This window comes from Falco rusticolus, chromosome 12 (assembly GCF_015220075.1).
Source record: "Falco rusticolus isolate bFalRus1 chromosome 12, bFalRus1.pri, whole genome shotgun sequence".
NCBI classification, from domain to species: domain Eukaryota; kingdom Metazoa; phylum Chordata; class Aves; order Falconiformes; family Falconidae; genus Falco; species Falco rusticolus.
The window spans coordinates 21,829,917-21,846,827 of record NC_051198.1 but is presented as its reverse complement, the minus strand read 5'-3'; the positions used below and the strand labels follow the sequence as shown (position 1 = coordinate 21,846,827).

Below are 16,911 nucleotides of genomic sequence, written 5' to 3'. Positions count from 1 at the left end.
TCTCCGGCGGCCTGTGGTCCTTTGCATCTCACTGACCCCTTACTAAATACCACTCTGCTCACCGACCCCTTGCTAAATTACAATCATTTCTCAGGGCTTCTAAAATCCACACACATCCCTCGCAGCTCCCAGTGCCCGGACCCCTTCTCACAATGCGCTTATTGCCCAGGTGAAGCGCTACCCTCTGACCCTGCCTGTCCTTCACCCTCTCAATAGCACAGCTCTCCCTCCTCCGCCTCCTCTTCACCTCCCCCGTGTCCTTCCAGCTCCTACGCCGACCCCTCGTCCTCCTTCATCTCTCCAAACCCAGTGAAACCTGCGTGGCTTCTGTGACTGACCCCCCTGGACAGCTGTAGCTGTAACTCAAGGCCCTGGCGAGAAACAAATTCAATAGGTCCGTTATGTATCAGTGCAAATTTCATCTAGAGAGGTAAGTCCCTGCGGGGGGGGGGCCGGGGCCGGGGCCGGGCGGACACCCCGGCGGAGCGCACCGCCTCTGGGCCGAGCCCGTTTAGCGTAGTCGCTATGGCAACGGCGGCTGCCGGCGGGCGGGGGAGCGGCGGGCGGGGGAGCGGCGGGTGCGCCCCCGCCCGCCAGAAGCCGGCGGCAGCGGGCGGCCAGCGGCGGCTCCGCTCAACTTGGGCGAAGGGGCGGTGTTGGGGCGGTGCTGCCCCGGCGCGGCGCGGCCGCTCGCCTCAGCGTCGGCGGCGGGACGGGAGCGGGTGACCGCGGTAAGGAGGAGGTGACGCTGCCGGCGGCGGGCGGGGTGCTGCGGCCGTGGGGCGTCCGGCGGGACGGCGGCGGTGCCGAGCGGCGGGGACCGCCGCGTTCCCCGGCCCTTTGCCGCCAAGAGCGCGGGGCGGGGGTTTCCCGGTTTGCGCCTTTGCCGCCGGTGCGGCCGGTTACCGCTGCCCGGCCCGAGGGGCTCCTGCGAGGGAGCGGCGGGCGGGCCGTGAGGCGAGGGGCCGGGGGTGAAACAGCGGCCCTGCCGTAACCACTTTAGAAAGTCCGAATTCTGTGAATTACGTTGATTTCTTCAAAGTGCCGGCTCAGCCGCAGATGACAAAACCCCACAAAAGTTCTCGGGTTTTGGAGGGATTTTCAAACAGGTGCCGAAGTGGAGCGGTGCCAGGCGTTTGGCGGGCAGCTGCCTTGCAGAGGTGCCGGGGCGAGCCCTGCGGGCTCCAGAGCACCGCGGTAAGCCCAGCTGGTACTCCTCGTCACCGGGGCTAATCCCTGCCCCGATGCGCGCTGGAGCTCGCAGCGCCGGTCGGGAAGGCTTGACTTCAAGCCACGTCCTCGTCCTGGTCCCCTCTTCGCTCGCCCTGGGTCCGCGGCCACCAGAGGTGAGGCGGGACGGGTGGGCAGGGGAGGGCCGGGTGCCCCGGCAGCGCTCCCGGGCTGAGCTCGGGCACGGCCGCCCACACGGAGAAGCGCTGGGTGACCGCTTCTGTAAGGAACAGGCAGCCGAGCAGGAAAGCCAGGTTTATGCCGCTTTATGCGTATGCCACTCTCGTTTAAGATCTCTCCAATTAGACACCTGCCCTACTAAGTGTCTTCGGTGTGGACGTCCAATGTTTAGTAACCCCAGAGTGGTACCACTAAGGTCGGTCAGATGGCTTTGGAGTTACGGCAGTGTGAGAATAGACTGTGCTGTACATCTCTTAATGCTAACGCATTAATTAAAATCTCTCTCAAGACACCGCTCTTCACTGCTTATATGGCTGCTCTCTGTGGATGGGCCGTAGGTGGGTCGTACAGCTATTACAGGAAGAAAAGCACGAGCTTTCCCAGAGCTTGGCTGGTTGTTCCCTATGCTGTATGTGATCTCTACAAAGAGAGGCTTAAGTTTTTGAACTGTAAACTTAGTGTTCTTTTGCTGGGTGCTAGTTTTAAGACAATGTGTATTTTTAAGTAACTCCTGTCACAAGGACTGAATTTCAGCACCGCTGCTCGTATTCTGCAGTACAGGGAAAACTCCCACATAGGCTAACAGTTCTGCAGTGAACTGAGACAGAGTGAGACTTGGGGTTCTCCATTCTGATTCTTTCTGATAGATACTGTAACCAAGGTTCAGTACTGAACAGAGTTGTATAGGTGTCTGTTAAAATGCATTCTCACCTTATGATGCAATGAGTTACTCCTGCTTTCACAGAAGAATCAGTCCTCAGTCTGGATGGAGAATGCACATCTCACCCACCCGTTTTTACAGCACTTAGTCTGGTCTAAGCCAAAGTATATAAGTAAAACCCCCCAAACTTCAGTGAGCCTGACAACAGGTGAAATGTGCTTTTGGGTCTGAGTTTCAAGCTCTTACTTCGTATAATTCTATAGATATAAGTATCTTCAGTGATATTAGAAACTCCAGTTTGTGTTGTTACTGCTCCTCTAGTAACATTGTGTAGTTAAAATGACAGAACAGAGAAGGATGAGCTGGGGATCTCTCCCGAGTTTTAATTTTGAAAGCCTTTTGTGCTGGAGCCTTCCATCAGATGCTGTTGCTGCTTTATTACAACAATACTTTTTTTGTGGTTTGAGTAGTATTAGTAACAGGAAAGCTACGTGTCTGTGTTACCTTCTGAACTCTTATTTACATGGCTGAGTGAATAGTGGAGAATGCTTTAGGTCCCTCTGTCCTGCCTGGAAACCTGGCTTTGTAGTCTGCAGAGATCAAAGTCGTATATAGAATTGAAGGTGTGTTTGATCCACCACAGCAAGATCTGAGCAAAATATAGGAGTTTTAATAACAACTTAGGCAAAGACAGCAAATCAGTGTGGTTTAACTTCCTGGCTTCGTTAGGTTTAGGTAGCAGTCCAGTGTAAGTTGTATATGATAGGGTGTTTTTATGGTTGCTATTAGAAAATATTGTTTAAAGCATGAGTGGGAATTTGGCATGAAAATAGTCCTGTTTCTCAGCAGATGGAACTCATTTGCTCTGATAAGTAGACAAACTGTAAAATGCTACTCTGCTTCATAAGCAGATTTGAGTCACACCCAGCCTTTTGCTTCTGCAGATAACACAAAAATTATCTTTTGTAGAAAGCCCTAGCCATTAGTAGAACTCTAGGCTATTGGGCCCTTCCTTCACGTTTTCTTTAAGATCTGTAGGCTGGATTTTTAATCTGGAGTTAATCAACACAGCACTTTTATTTATTTCAGCGAAGCAAATACCTTTTATATTAGTGCAGCTCTACTGTAGACCATGAAGCTGTACCAGTTAGAGCAGCTACCTTTTCTCTTTGTGTTTTGGCTAGTGGTTGAAAAGTACTTTTCTTATTCATAGCTGAGCTTGAGCCCAGTTCACATTGAATTTTGTTTCTTTACACCTTTTGCAATCAAAAGGCAGATGTAAAATGCATCAGATGGATGTGTTTTCTAAAAGGTTGAAGCTCTAAGAATGTATTACAAACTACACAAATGCTGGGGAGGTGAGAGCAGTATTTTTTGTGTATTCTCAGTTTAAAGAGTTTCATTACAACAAATCTTTTGAGGGCTACTAGCTGTAGAAAATGTGACAACACAACAGACGAAGGTTGTGGTATACAGTGGGTATTTTCAGAAGGCCACTCATGCTTTCCTTTGGTAGAAATGGTACCACTTTTGTTTCTCTTATCTTGCAGCACCTTGTGATATGCTTTGACTGTCTGTCCTTCTGTTATGCTACCTAGTGGTGATTTTTACAGTCGTGTGCATTCATAAATGGCTTAAGTGACTTGTAACTCTCTGTGGCAATTATACCAGACAAAGAGGCAGCCCATTTCTATAATGCTGAGTCTGCTGTAGAAAAAATAACGCAGAAATTGGACTGTATGCCAAACAGCAGCATGGTTCTCACAGATTTTTGAGAGCACTTGTCATTCGGAAGCAGACCTGGGCAGCAGCGGGAGCCGTCAGCCTGCGGCAGGCTGGTGGGAGACTATGAGCACTGCCCTGCTAGGGGCAGACAGGCATTAGCTGGCATGCAAGGACCTGCTGGGTGCCACAGTGTCCTGTCACGTTTAGCTCACTTTCAGACACTACTGTGAGGCTCTTTTTGCTGTCCTTGAACACCTGCAGCCATGAAGACTTGGCAATAAATAATGTTTCATTTGAAGTGTTGGCTTGATCCCCTGTACTCCTGTTACTCAAAATGCCTTGCTACTGGTAACAGGGTCATGTCGCTGGGTGTATTTTAACTACTGTGAATTTTTTTTTGTCCAGTGATAGCTAGCTTGTGTCCATCACAACAAGAGAATTGGTACGCTCATAAAGCAAAACACAGGTTCTCTGCTGCGGTCTATAAGCAGACCCTTGAGTGTCCCCAGGAGTTGTGTCTCTGAGAAATGCTGCTGTATTTAATGCCATGATATTTGCATTGCCTTCAAGTTTCTTGATTGAAAAGCTCTATCTACTGCTTTTTCAGCATTAATTGCCTCATAGCAACTTAGGGAGATAGATACAGGTTCTCAGGCTCAGGTTATAATAATTTCCACTGAGATTACGATCACGTAGCAAGCAGCTGTAAACACCGTAGCCTTCCATGTCACTAAACAAGAAGGGAGATTCCAGACAGATAGGAAGCAGGGTTCTTTGGGCCCTTGTAAGGTAAAAGACTCTGTATGGAGAGGATAATGGTAACTAACTGCAAAAAAAGCAGTAGAGAACAGGGATTCTTTTACAAAGCTATGATGGGCTATATAAATAAAATTGAGAAGGTGTTGGCAGCAGTGTCTTAATTAAAACTTGCTAAGATTCTTTGCTTGGAACAAAATTACAATATCTCTATCACAGAAGAAATAGAATTTGGGGTTCATCTACGATGCTGTCGCTACTTAATGTACTTCACATAGGTATAGCTAGCAGCATAGCCATGACCACAAATTCTGCCTGAGAAGCTGGTTAAACGTCGCATCGGTTAGCGCATACAGAATTCAGAGACGGGTGTAGCCAAACCAGCTTTAATCTACATGTGAGTTGCAGTCCAGGGAGATACTGGATACCCTTTGCTATCTGAAGGAAACTGGACCTTTCTGGATAATGTCATCCAAACTTTACTAATGAAGAAAATAATTAGAAAAAAAGTTTAACATGCTCTGCAGTTTCACATCATCTGTTTTCCCCATGACTGCATGTCTTAAAGTACAATTATGAGCACAGTTTGGGGATGGAGCTTGTCCCACTTTTAGAAATAATCTTCCTTGTTTGCTACCCTCTGATCTGGCATGTGTGGAAAAAGGTTGAGTGCATATCTTGCATGAACAAATTCTGTGTCTCTGCTCTCTGACTGTGGCACTAAGGAACTACCACTCAAAAAAAGGGAGGGAAGACACTTACCAGCTCCTCAGCCCAGTTTGTCAGTATGCTTTGCCTGGATGATTGGGTTTCCTGGGACTCTTATCTATAGCCAGCTGAGTGACAGCATTTCCATTGACATCACAGGACTTTGGATTAGGCTTCTAGTTGTCCAGCCCCTTAAGACCTCTCTCCTTCATCTCTGACACAACTACCATATCCCTAGGACTGCTGAGAGTCACCAAGGATTGTCAGTAGTACTGCTGGACTAACACACTGTGAAGACAAAGGCAAATCACAGGAGACTTATAAACTGAGGACATACCTTTAGAGAGAGTCCAGCTGTATTCTCTCTTCCCCCCTCAAATGCATATTTCCTACCCTGTGCCTACTCCTTTCCTGTCCTGGAGGGTGTTGGAAGCTAGGAACCAGAAAAAGGATCAATGGAAGGGTATTTTTTTTTTCACAGAAGTTCATATTTTACAAGGCAAATGGGTCTGGCTGATTGACTCGCCAGAAAGCAGCGCTGCTGTAACAAGTCTTAGCAAGTGGTGATCTAGCCTGCAAGTGACTGAAGGAGACTGATGTCTGTCAGGTTATATGAACAGTCTCCAGTTGGCCAAAGAACAGCCAGAGAGCCAGCTACGGAAGCATACCCCCTTCGTTAGTAAAAAAGTTAGGAAAGGCTGAAATCCTAGTTTAGTAAGATGAAAAAAACAAATAAGGCATGTGAATGTTGGTATTTCTGATTATTCTTTGGTGCATTCACTGGACCAAGAGGAGGAAGTCACATGGGGAAATGTGGGAGAAGGTAAAAAGATGGAAGATGAGGTGAAATTGTACAGAACATGTCATGAGCAGAGAACAGAGAAAGCTGTAAAGTAGGTGAGGATTAAAATGCAGGAATTGCTGACAATATAGAGAACAAAAATGAGATTTGGAAAGAGGTAAAAAGCTTCTTTAGAACTAAAGCAAACAAGAAACCTTTACATGAAAAATTCTCGGGGGAGCTTACTAGTAATCACTAAAAATTGAAGAAACCCCTCAGAGGCTGTGTGAGAGAGAAAAAGTGAGACATTCCAGACTTTTAACACGGCTAAGGTAAATGTACGCTTAAAACTCTGTGAGGTGGTTAGTCAGACTTGCAGTCAATAGTGTGAGGGGAAGGTTTGTCTTCTAGACAAAGACCTAGGGTTGATGAAGCAAAAGGCTTGAAACCCAGATCTGTTTCTGGAGTAGAACTTATGTAAACCTCTCTGAAGTTTTGCTTGGATAACACCAGAGTTGTTCGTCAGCTCCCAGGATAGCCTCTTACAGGGAATCAGAAAATGGACTGACTGTACAACACAAAGATCTGTATTCAGATGGGGCAATGTCTCTTTCTTTTAATAATTTTAACATGAATGCTTGCAAGGTATAAATTTGTCCTTTTCCCCAATAAGAATCTCGGGCTGAAACTTTTGCCTTCCTTTAGTTGCCCACATCCTGCCGACAGTCCTTTGAGTCTTTCCAAATAGGAGAGTCATTTTGAGTCATTTAATGATTAGCCTGCATGTGAACTTTAAATTAAAAACAGCAGCTACAATTAATGGAGCCCACAGTATCTTCTGCAGGCTGCAAAGACCAGTAGTGGGAAGAGTGGTGGCTTGTCGAGCCTGCTAAATAGAGATGGCCAGTTTCCAGCTCTCAAAAGAAGGAGATGATGGATGAGGGATGGGAAAGGAAACAATCTCGTACAAACAAGACTCCCTTAGGAACAGTGAGCACAAGCTGCCTGGGATTTTCCTTCATTTGAGAACAGGCCATTTCAGCTGCAGGTGAGGTGCTTTCCTTACTTTATATTCTTCTCATTTGGAAGCAGATTTTTCAAGTAATGTGTGGGAGACAAGTGGAAGTCCCGTTCAGAGTTGGTGGCATTCATGTTCCTGTATCAAATGCAAGTCTGCCTGTTATCAGTGCTTTACAAAAGCTCTGGCACAGTGCAAAGCTCAGGATCAGCAGGCTTTGCTCAGACAAGGTATCCAAAATTAGTTCTCTAACTCACCATCCTCTGCAATACTAGTGCTAGGTAAAACGGTTCTCCTCATGCAGAACTACTTGCTTTGAGGGAGACGTGCATGATAAAAACATTAAGGCAGTAAGAACAGCCCAGGACTATGTGAAAGCCAGGGCAGGTCAAATTAGAGCTCAGGTCTCCTTGCTCTCTTTCCCAGTTCTGACCACTAAATTCCCCTCTTGCTCCTCTTCTAATGAAGCAGCTGGTGAGCTAGGGATAGCTGGAAGGACATTTCTCAGGTTCACAGTTATGCTGCTTTATACTGATTTACACCTAATGCCACTAAAGTCAGCACAGTTAAACCAACGTGAGACCAGGTCATAGCTAGAATAAGCGCAAAGTAAGCTGACCCTTTGCTGGTAAAATACAGAAGGACATGCTCACCTTCATCAGACGATGGTGCAAATGGAAATAATACTAACTTAATTGGTCAGGTACCTGTAAAATTTATGAAAAATTGCTGTCATCACATAAGCTGCAAAGAAACAGGAGACTTTAAAATAATTTACAACAGCTTGTGGTCTGTCATGCTGCTCAATTCTGCTAGCAGGGCTTACCTATGCGATACATAAGGGGTGAGAAGACCAAGGAAAAGGTCTTTAAGTCTTAAGGATCTTAATTTTTAATAATGTGTAATGGTGAGTAGAGGCCACCATGTAGCAAGATCCAGGTACATGTTAGGATGGTGGAATTACGGAGTTGAGGTTGTCGGCACATCAATTCCAACCTGAGTTCATTCATGTGTCTTGTGCAAGTCGGCCAGCGGCAGGCAGCCAGAGTGCTGTGTGGTGGTTTGCGCTGTTAGCTGGAGTCACCCTGGCGATGAAAGCAAATGAAGGGACCTGCTGCTCCTCCTCCTCCAGAGCACAGAAATGAGACAGGAGCAGGATTACTTCCAGCGGCTGCTGACTATGGCTGCTATCATAAGGATGATCATAGCTGATACTCCAGGGCGAAAATAGTCACTACAGCTCTCTCTTGTGTGTAAGCACTGTAAAGTAGCAGAGGTGTTAGTGTTTATACAGTCTCAGAAGAGTACCTGTGGCCTTCCACACCTAGGTAGCTAGATCTGTGTGTCCTGTGGAAGTTTTCAGCCCTTTTGTGTCTTCCTTCTGAAGAAACTGGTGTTGCTTGCTGGGAGAGGTAGAATATAGGAAACTGTCCTTTGATGCAGTTTGGCAAACTTCCTGATTCTAGAAAAGCCTAAGCATTAGACCCTGAAATAATTTCAAACTTGGGACACTGAAGACTAGCCAGGTTTTTGGTGCATTCTCCTTTAATGGTGTGATATATTTACATAATATAAACATTTCTGAAAGAGAACAAGGCTACATTACAGCAACAGATAAAGGCATGAAAGCAACTGGAGTATCTTTCTCGTCTGGTGCAGATGGTGATGGTTTTCCAGGCACCGAAGGCACAATCCAATTGACCATTGCTCTTCTAGGGAGTCTGGGAGCTCATGGCTCCCAGCTCTAGTGGGAGTACGGGGTAGTTATGAGCTTCTGGTGATTTGCATGGTCACTTAAGGCTCTAGGCCCCAATATGGCAGCTTAAATCAAAAGCATATTTTTCTCCCTTTTATGTCTCTCTGCATGTCTGTGTCTCAATAGTGAAGATCTGCTCAGGTCCTGCGGAATCAGGCACTTTATTCCATTGCCCTTATGTTAACTTTTGATGCCGTGTCCTGGTTGGGTCGTTGCCAGGAGTAGCCTTTTGGTAATCCCAGCTGCAACCATTATTTGTGGCACCTCTTCTCCCTGGGGGGTAACTGAAGGGAGCAACAAGGCACGTAAGTGTGCTGTGTGAAGAAACAGATGCTGTTTTGCTCCTGTTCAGGTCCCTAGTGCCTGCTTTGAATGCCATTGTATTTAAATACAATAGGCAATAACTGTTCCATGCATTGTCTCTTGAAGTGACTATGTGAAGGTATTGGCTGGGTGGGGAGCTCATTCAGTCTTTTGCAGAGCTGATTGGTGCAGTTTATTCTGCTTTCTAAGTGCTGGATAACTCCCCAGCAGCAGAAACCTTTCACTGAGAAGTAATACATTTAAACCTTGGCGCGCCGCCACTTCCCTCTCAGCCCAGCCCCAGTTCCCTTGGTGCTAGTGGTAGCTACTAAGGTGTGGTCTTCCAGCATAGCTAATAGTTGGACTTCAGCTTGTAGAAGGTAGCATAGCCTTTCCTGCATGCAGCAACACATTTGCTAAATAGTTAAAGCTCTGCCTGGCCTTCTAGTAAATGCAGCTGTTACTCCTGCCAGTACCTATGAAAGTACAGGTGAACTCTACCACTTACCTTACAGCAGCTGCAAACTTACCCACGTGTATCAGGTTTGCGTGGCAAGGGAGCTACAGGGGTGGCTTCTGTGAGAAGCTGCTAGAAGCTTCCTCTGTGTCTGATAGAGCCAATGCCAGCCAGCTCCATGATGTACCCACTGCTGGCCAAGGCCAAGACAGTCAGTGATGGTGGTAGTGCCTCTGGGATAACATATTTAAGAAGGGAGAAAAAAACTACCTGTGCAACACCAGCAGCAATCAGAAGAGAGGAGTGAGACTATGCGAGAGCAACCGCTCTGCAGCCCCCCAGGTCGGTGCAGGACGGGGGGCAGGAGGGGCTCCAGGCACCGGCGCAGAGATGCCCCGGCAGCCCGCGGTGGAGCCCACGGTGGGGCAGGCTGTGCCCTCAGCCCATGGAGGTCAGCGGGAGCAGATCCCCACCTGCAGCCGGGGAGGACCCCACGCCAGGGCAGGGGGTGCCCAAAGGAGGCTGTGACCCCGTGGGAAGCCCACGCTGGAGCAGGCTCCTGGCAGGACCCGTGGCCCCATGGAGAGAGGAGCCCAGGCTGGAGCAGGGTTGCTGGCAGGGCTTGTGACCCTGCAGGGACCCACGCTGGAGCGGTCTGCTCCTGAAGGACGGCACCCCGCGGGAGGGACCCACGTGGGGCAGTTTGTGAAGAACCGTGGCCCCTGGGAAGGACCCATGTAGGAGAAGTTCATGGAGGACTGTCTCCTGGGGGAGGGACCCCAGGCTGGAGCAGGGGCAGAGTGTGAGGACCCTCCCCCTGAGGAGGAAGGTGCAGCAGAGACAGCGTGTGATGAACTGACTGCAGCCCCTGTTCTCTGTCCCCCTGTGCCACTGAAGAGGAGGAGGCAGAGAATTTGGGAGTAAAGTTGAGCCTGGGAAGAAGGGAGAGGTGGGGGGAAGGTGTTTTTAAGATTCAGTTTTATTTCTCATTATCCTACTCTGATTTGATTAGAAATAAACTAATTTCCCCAAGTTGAGTCTGTTTTGCCTGTGACAGTAATTGCAGAGTGATCTCCCTGTCTTTACCTCAACCCATGAGCCTGTTTTCTCTCCCCTGTCCAGCTGAGGAGGGGAGTGACAGAGCAGCTTTGGTGGGCACCTGGTGTCCAGCCAGGGTCAACCCACCACACCAGGTCACCTATCTTGCCCTCCTCCATAAGGATCTCCTGCTGGCTGGAATCTTGAGGTTTTGCATGTAGAGTTGCTGCAAGGTTGTGCCCTCCCATGAGGGGTCAGACCAGTAAACCCTAGCCCCAGCTTTTCTGTGTGGGCAGAATGCTTCGCCAGCCTAATCTGAAGGGAGAGAGGTATCCTTATAACTTGACTTCAGATGTAAGAATTGTGACTGTCGTTTTAACTACGCGGTGACTAGAACTTCAAGGGAAACTCTGCCTCTTCACCCTTTGTCTTGTCCTCTGCACAAGCTGGCTGCTACGGGTGAGCTTTCTCAAGGTGCTCAGCACCAATTAGTTCTAAGTGGCTAATCCAGTAGCACTTTTAGCTGAATAACAGACTTGAGGGGTGTGCGGGGGAGAATGTTCTTGGTTGAGGTGTGTTGATGATGACACTGTTCTTCTTCTCTCCCTCCCTCCCCTCAACCCACTCCCAATGAAGACACACAGAGCACTATGTCACTGGCATCCTGGTTCAGGTGGAATGAGCCCACAAGCCGCATTTCCCAGAGGAGCCCCACAGAAATGGTGGTTGAGACACTAATGATGGAGCTGAGCTGGCAGACCAAGCAGGCAGAGAAGCAGCAGCGAGAGCGGGAGAACGAGTATCGCAAGATCAAGACTGGGGTGGACTACGGCTGGCTGGTCAGCTATCCAAAGCAGAGCTATGATATCAGCCCGGGAGAACGGCTGCAGCTGGAGGATATGTGTACCAAAATACATCCTTCCTATTGTGGGCCTGTCATACTCAGGTACAGTAAAAGATGTGATGATACAGACCTTTCCTTTCCCCCTCTCCACTTCATGATATGTGAGGAGCAAGAGAGTTGTTAGGGCCAACAGAACCTTGGCATCCTTTATCATAAGCCATGCTGGGACAGCATCTTTGCAAAATAAGGGAAATCTCATGTTTCAAGTCAGTCTAACATGGTATAGGGTCCTCCAAATAGTTACTAAATGCCATTTCCCTCTGAGACTGGCTTGAGTGCTTTATGCGCCTGAGCAGCCAGAAGCTTTATCTTGCATGATGAACTGTTTCAGTATTGTGATGGTTTTTGCTTCAGTCTTTAGAATCTTAGAATAATTGAGGTTTAAAGGGACCTCTGGAGGTATGTGCTTCAACCTCCTACTTGGAGTAGGGCCACCTTGAAAGTTAGATCAGGTTGCTCAGGCTCTTGTCCTGTCCGTATCTCTGAGAGTGGAGACTCCACAGCTTCCGAACAACCTGCTATGGTTTTTATCCACTCTCACTGGAGCCTTCCTTCCTTGATTTAAGCTGTTCTGCAGGTCTACTGAGGCACTTGTCCCCAGCGTCCAGACTAGCCAAAAAGTGCTATTGTGTTTTTCAGCCTGTGAGCTAGGTATTCTGAGAGAAAGGGGGGATTGCATGCTTCTCCCTGCCCTGCCCTCCTTCCACACCCTTGGTATGGAGTAGGATGCAGATGGGGCACACAGCTGGCTTGAACAGCTAGGTGGTGCTTCTGCCTTATGCAGTGTAGACGTAGACACAGCGTCTTGGACTTGCTGTTACACCTTTGAAGTGCTAGACATATGCTTGCTGCTTGCCAGCTGAGTAACCTTCTGCGAAAATGCCTTCAGAAATAGATCTGAGCCTGCTATAGCATTCAAACTGGAAGGGAGGGAGGTGACTTGTCCTTTTGGGAGGGCTGTTCTAAGTTAAACCCTGTCACTTAGCTCAAGTGCAAGTGAGGAGTAGTGACCCTGAAGTTCAACTTTGCTTTAGCTAAATTGTGAAATGGGCCTTTATAATCCACTTCCCCTGTTCCAACGTGTTCTTCAGTGGGGATTAGAAAGAAGACAGTAGCGGCAGGCCATGGCCATACGCGTTGGGGTGCTCAGCATCTTGCAGTCACTCACTGGATATGCTGGCACCTGTTTTCCAGATACAGTACAGCTCCTGAACTACAACTGTAAGAGGGCTGGAAACAACTGGTCCTCTGTCTTACAGTAGGAGTGCCCAGGAAAGGGTGCCAAAGCTACCTCTCTAGCCCTCATCTTCCCCAGGGCTGAACACTGGAAACAAACTGGACAGGGCATTGGCTTTTGCAAAGGTTGCCATGGTGGCAGAATCAGAGATTTGGGATCGTTCAGTGGCCAAGTTTTCTCCAGTGAAAGTTTGCTCGGAAGAGCACCTGCCTTGTATTAGTATAACTCCAAGCTATGCTGTAAACAAACCACTCCAAACCCCTTGGTTCAGAGTTATTTTCAGCATCCCCAGGGCCACTGAGCAAGGTCTGTCTGGCAAGCAGGTTCTTTCCATGAGAGCAGGCTTCAGTTGCTGGAGTTGGAACGCCCCAGGGTCCATCATCTCCTTCAGAAAAGAGTATTAAACTGAGCCGTATACAGCTTGCTGCTGCTCTGGTTTGGTTTTGGTTTTGTTTTTTTAAACTGAGACATACCATGCAAGGTGAGTGATTGCAGTGCAACTTGTAGTGGTTGTTCAGTGTTGTTCAGGATTCAGCATTGCGCTGACAGTAGATACTCAACAACATGGCTGGGCACTTGTGTGGGCATAATTGAGAAAGGATAAAACTGTCCTCTTAAAAATCCTCTTATAAATTGCTACTATAGGCTATCATAAATTGTATTACAGTATGATTCAAGAAGTGGCATGTTTTTGTTTGTTCCATACTATGGAGTTTGCACGGTTAGCAGAGCCACATTAAAAAAATGAGGCTTGCATAATCTTTGTTGGTTCAATTCCATGATTGAAAAGGGAATGTCATAGCCACAAAAAATGGCAGAACTGGGTAGGTCAGAGGTCTGTTTGATCTGATGTGCAATCTGCATGTGAGAGTGACCAGCAGCATCAGGGTAAGGAAAAGAGAAAAAGAACAAGGCAAGTAAATGCAACAGTACAGACAATTACATTATCTTGTATATATCCTCCAACTTACTGTGCCTTGTAACTTGGAGACTTCTGGAACCAGAAGTGGTCCTTCTGTCCATAATTGCACCATGTGGCTTTTTCTTTCAGTAGTTTGTTTAGATTGTAGGGTTTTGCTTTTCTTTTGTGAACAGATGTAAACTTGCAGCATTTGTGGCACCCTGTGGCAGAGTTCCACGTCTGAACTAGAACTATGCTGTACAAAACTATTTTGCTTGTCTGAAACTGGTATGTACTAGTTTTATTTGATAATCACCTCATCTTGTGTTGGAAATATGAACAGTTGACACCTCTTCTAGTTTTTAAGCGAGAGCCCTGTGGTCCAGAAATCTCCATTGCTGAGATGGAAACAATGAAAAAGAGTGGGGCTTTCCATGCTAGGAGCTGAACACGTATGTGAGAAAGGAGTAGTATGCAATCTAACTAGAAGACAGCCAAATTTGGATAAATTCTCCTCTCAGAAAGTGAGATAACATGGAGATTTTAATAACTTCCCCAAAATTGCACAAGATAAGTATAATAGGAATTTAACTGAAATCTTTACATTTCCAGTGAAGTACTTTAATCATAAGATCATTTCACTGCTGATGTTTCCTCTTGAATACTCTGTGACTTTTTAATATGTACCAACTTTTAGCAAAATCTTCACAAAACCCTCACAAAAACCTACGAGCTTGCATTTGGAAGTTCAAGTGCAGAGCATGTACCTTACTGAAGCTGTTGGTTCTGTCTGAAATATTAAGCTTGATCCTTCCCCTTCCATCTTTAGACATTTGAAGAGCTGAAGTCCTTTTTGACATACTTGACAAGCATGTAATACTTAAAATAACACAAGCAGCATACATCTTGCAAGACTGTGGAGTTTGTTTTGTTTGTGTTATGCAAGGTCTCCTTTGTGAGATTCTGAGCTCAGAATCAAAGCCAGAACAAAACATTTTTGTATGAGTTGTCAGAGACATCACTTTATTCTCCAAAGACCTACGTGATTATTCAGATTGTCCTTTTCAGTGGCTACGGTCACATCTACTGAGAGGCACGGTTTCTATAAATTTGTTTCTGTAGATGTGGAGGAGGCTGGAAGGAACACTTCTTACATGGGAGGGTTTTTTTCAGATTCAGCTTGCCTGTTTGAATGTCGGGTCAATAGAAACTTTTCTTTGAGTCTTTTGAAATTCTGGAAGGATTCAAGTACACTGCAAATATCATCAGGTCTTTGGAGGCTCCGATTCACCTCATACAAATAAAGCTATTGCATTCAAGTGCAACTTAGCTTTAGGTTATGGGATTGGACATCACCGACTGTATTTAAAATTAAAACCTGGAGCCATTTGAAGGAAGTGACAGTGATTTTGGTGAGGCCTTTAGTACCTAACTGCCTGGTTAAACTGAACAAGTAATCTAGTAGCTTGTCAACACAGAATGCTAGATTTTTGCCATCTTTAATCAGAGCTAGTTATGGTCTGTTTCATTGCTTTCAGTTTCAGCAAAACTGAAACAGTGGGTTTCTGTTCTTCTCTGCCCAGAAAGAAACAAAAAACCCTAATATGGAAATGTAAACCTGCATTTTGGTGCTCTGAGATGTATTAATACCACAGGCTAAGGACTGTAATTTTCTAAGGATGGTATATAGCTGGAGTGGACTTCCTAGTACGCTTGAATGTAAGACAAATGACTAAAATCAGAAATGGATTTATTTACAATTAGGAGCTTAAGTTTGAGGTGATGTGACCCCAAGTGTTGCAGTTTGTGTGAATGCCATAGTCCTTTGGGAGTCAAGTAGCCTTCTCTAGCAAAGCTGTTCATAGCTTTACAATATAACCAGAATTCCTGCTCAAAATACAGATTCAGGAGTCAGCAGCTAATCATTAGCACTAAGCACCCCACGTTTTCTTTGAATGACTAAATCTACTTAGAGTTCCCAGTTCAGACAGGCACCCAGGGATACACTGAACTATAAGCATATTGTTTAAGTCCATGGACTTCATTGGATTTAACAGGTCTTTAAAGTTCAGACTGTACTTGGGAAACCTACTGAACTGGGGACCTACAGAATAACATAGGCAGGTGACAGTACTTTAAAACAAAACAGTGCCAGTATGAGCCAAGCACAGCCAGATTCTTAAAATCTAATGGCCCTATAAGGAAACAGAAGGGTCACAATTTAAAGAACATATTTGTTTGAACTGTGGTTAAAACGCAGCCTGGACTGGGGAATGTGCTCATCCCTGTGTGTGCATATACATGCTCCCCAGGCTTCTGTGCTGGTTCAAGGTGAGTTTTATTGACAGTCACATCTTTAGACTGCATGACTTGCGTAATATATTACAGGTTAGCTACCAGTAGTATCATAACTTGTTTCACAAATAAGATAGGTATACTTTTCTGGTGAGTAAGGAAACCCTATTGAGGGATTTCAAGATACGGTTGTGCAGTTGCCTAGTTTGAAAGTATTCCATGCAAAAGTGCAAGGGCATTAACCTGTGCTAGAAGATAGGTGAGCCTTGTGCAATTTTGTGTGCTTAATTCCAGTGAGCAGCTTTGTGTGGAGTTGGATTCTCAGGATACAAGCTCATATTCCTTGATTCCAGTGGTTTTACTGTTTTTGTATGTTGTCTGTTTTGTGCAGAAAGCAGACTGCTGGATCATGCAGCACATCAACTGGCTTTCATTGATAATTAGGGAAGATAGCTTCAATTATACGTAGGTGGCTGCAGCAAACATCATCTGTTTTCTGACACACAGACTGATTTAGCTAGACCACAGCCCTGATAACCTGTCCATCCTTTCTGCTGAGAAATATTTGTGGCATGCACACTTTTTGGACTTCATACGTTTGTCCCTTACACAAATGTGCCGGCACCGAAGTTAGGTGGGCATAAACGGGTAAAGTTAGTTCTACTGAGGGAGAGGAAATGGCCCCCTTTCCCTTCTCTGTCTGAATGAGAGTGGCTTTTCTTTGGGTGACTGGCAGGTAGGCTGTTGGATTGCTTTCTCTTTGTTTCTTAGACCTGCTGAAATCCATATTAAGTAGTTTTTGTGCTGGTCCTGGTAAGTCAGAGATAAATCTTAACAGCAAAAGCAGAGTTCACAAAACAATCCTTGCTGCCCTAGCTAAGAGTGCAAACAGGCAGATAGCTATCGAAGTGGAAAGTTACACTGATTTTAGAAAACTATTTCAGCTAGATTGGATGGGAGG

The 16,911-nt window shown here is 46.3% G+C and overlaps 1 protein-coding gene and 1 long non-coding RNA gene across 4 annotated transcripts in view; one reads left to right on the top strand and one right to left on the bottom strand.

The window, feature by feature from the left end:
• The first annotated feature begins 580 nt into the window (after positions 1-580).
• Positions 581-16,911, top strand: part of RD3 (retinal degeneration 3, GUCY2D regulator) — a 22,823-nt gene continuing 6,492 nt past the window's right edge. For 2 of the 3 annotated variants that reach the window (XM_037405639.1, XM_037405636.1), the window contains exons 1-2: positions 581-731; positions 11,250-11,559. In XM_037405639.1, coding sequence (XP_037261536.1) covers positions 11,264-11,559 — 296 coding nt within the window. In that variant the 5' untranslated portion in view covers positions 581-731; positions 11,250-11,263. Of the gene's footprint in view, positions 732-1,122; positions 1,347-11,249; positions 11,560-16,911 lie in introns of those variants that run through there. The other variant, XM_037405638.1, reaches the window with a different exon arrangement.
• The window catches only part of LOC119156152, a 20,495-nt gene continuing 19,513 nt past the window's right edge, over positions 15,930-16,911 (bottom strand). Inside the window, exon 3 of the long non-coding RNA XR_005106984.1 lies at positions 15,930-15,940. This is a non-coding gene — a long non-coding RNA (uncharacterized LOC119156152). The remainder of the gene's footprint in view (positions 15,941-16,911) is intronic.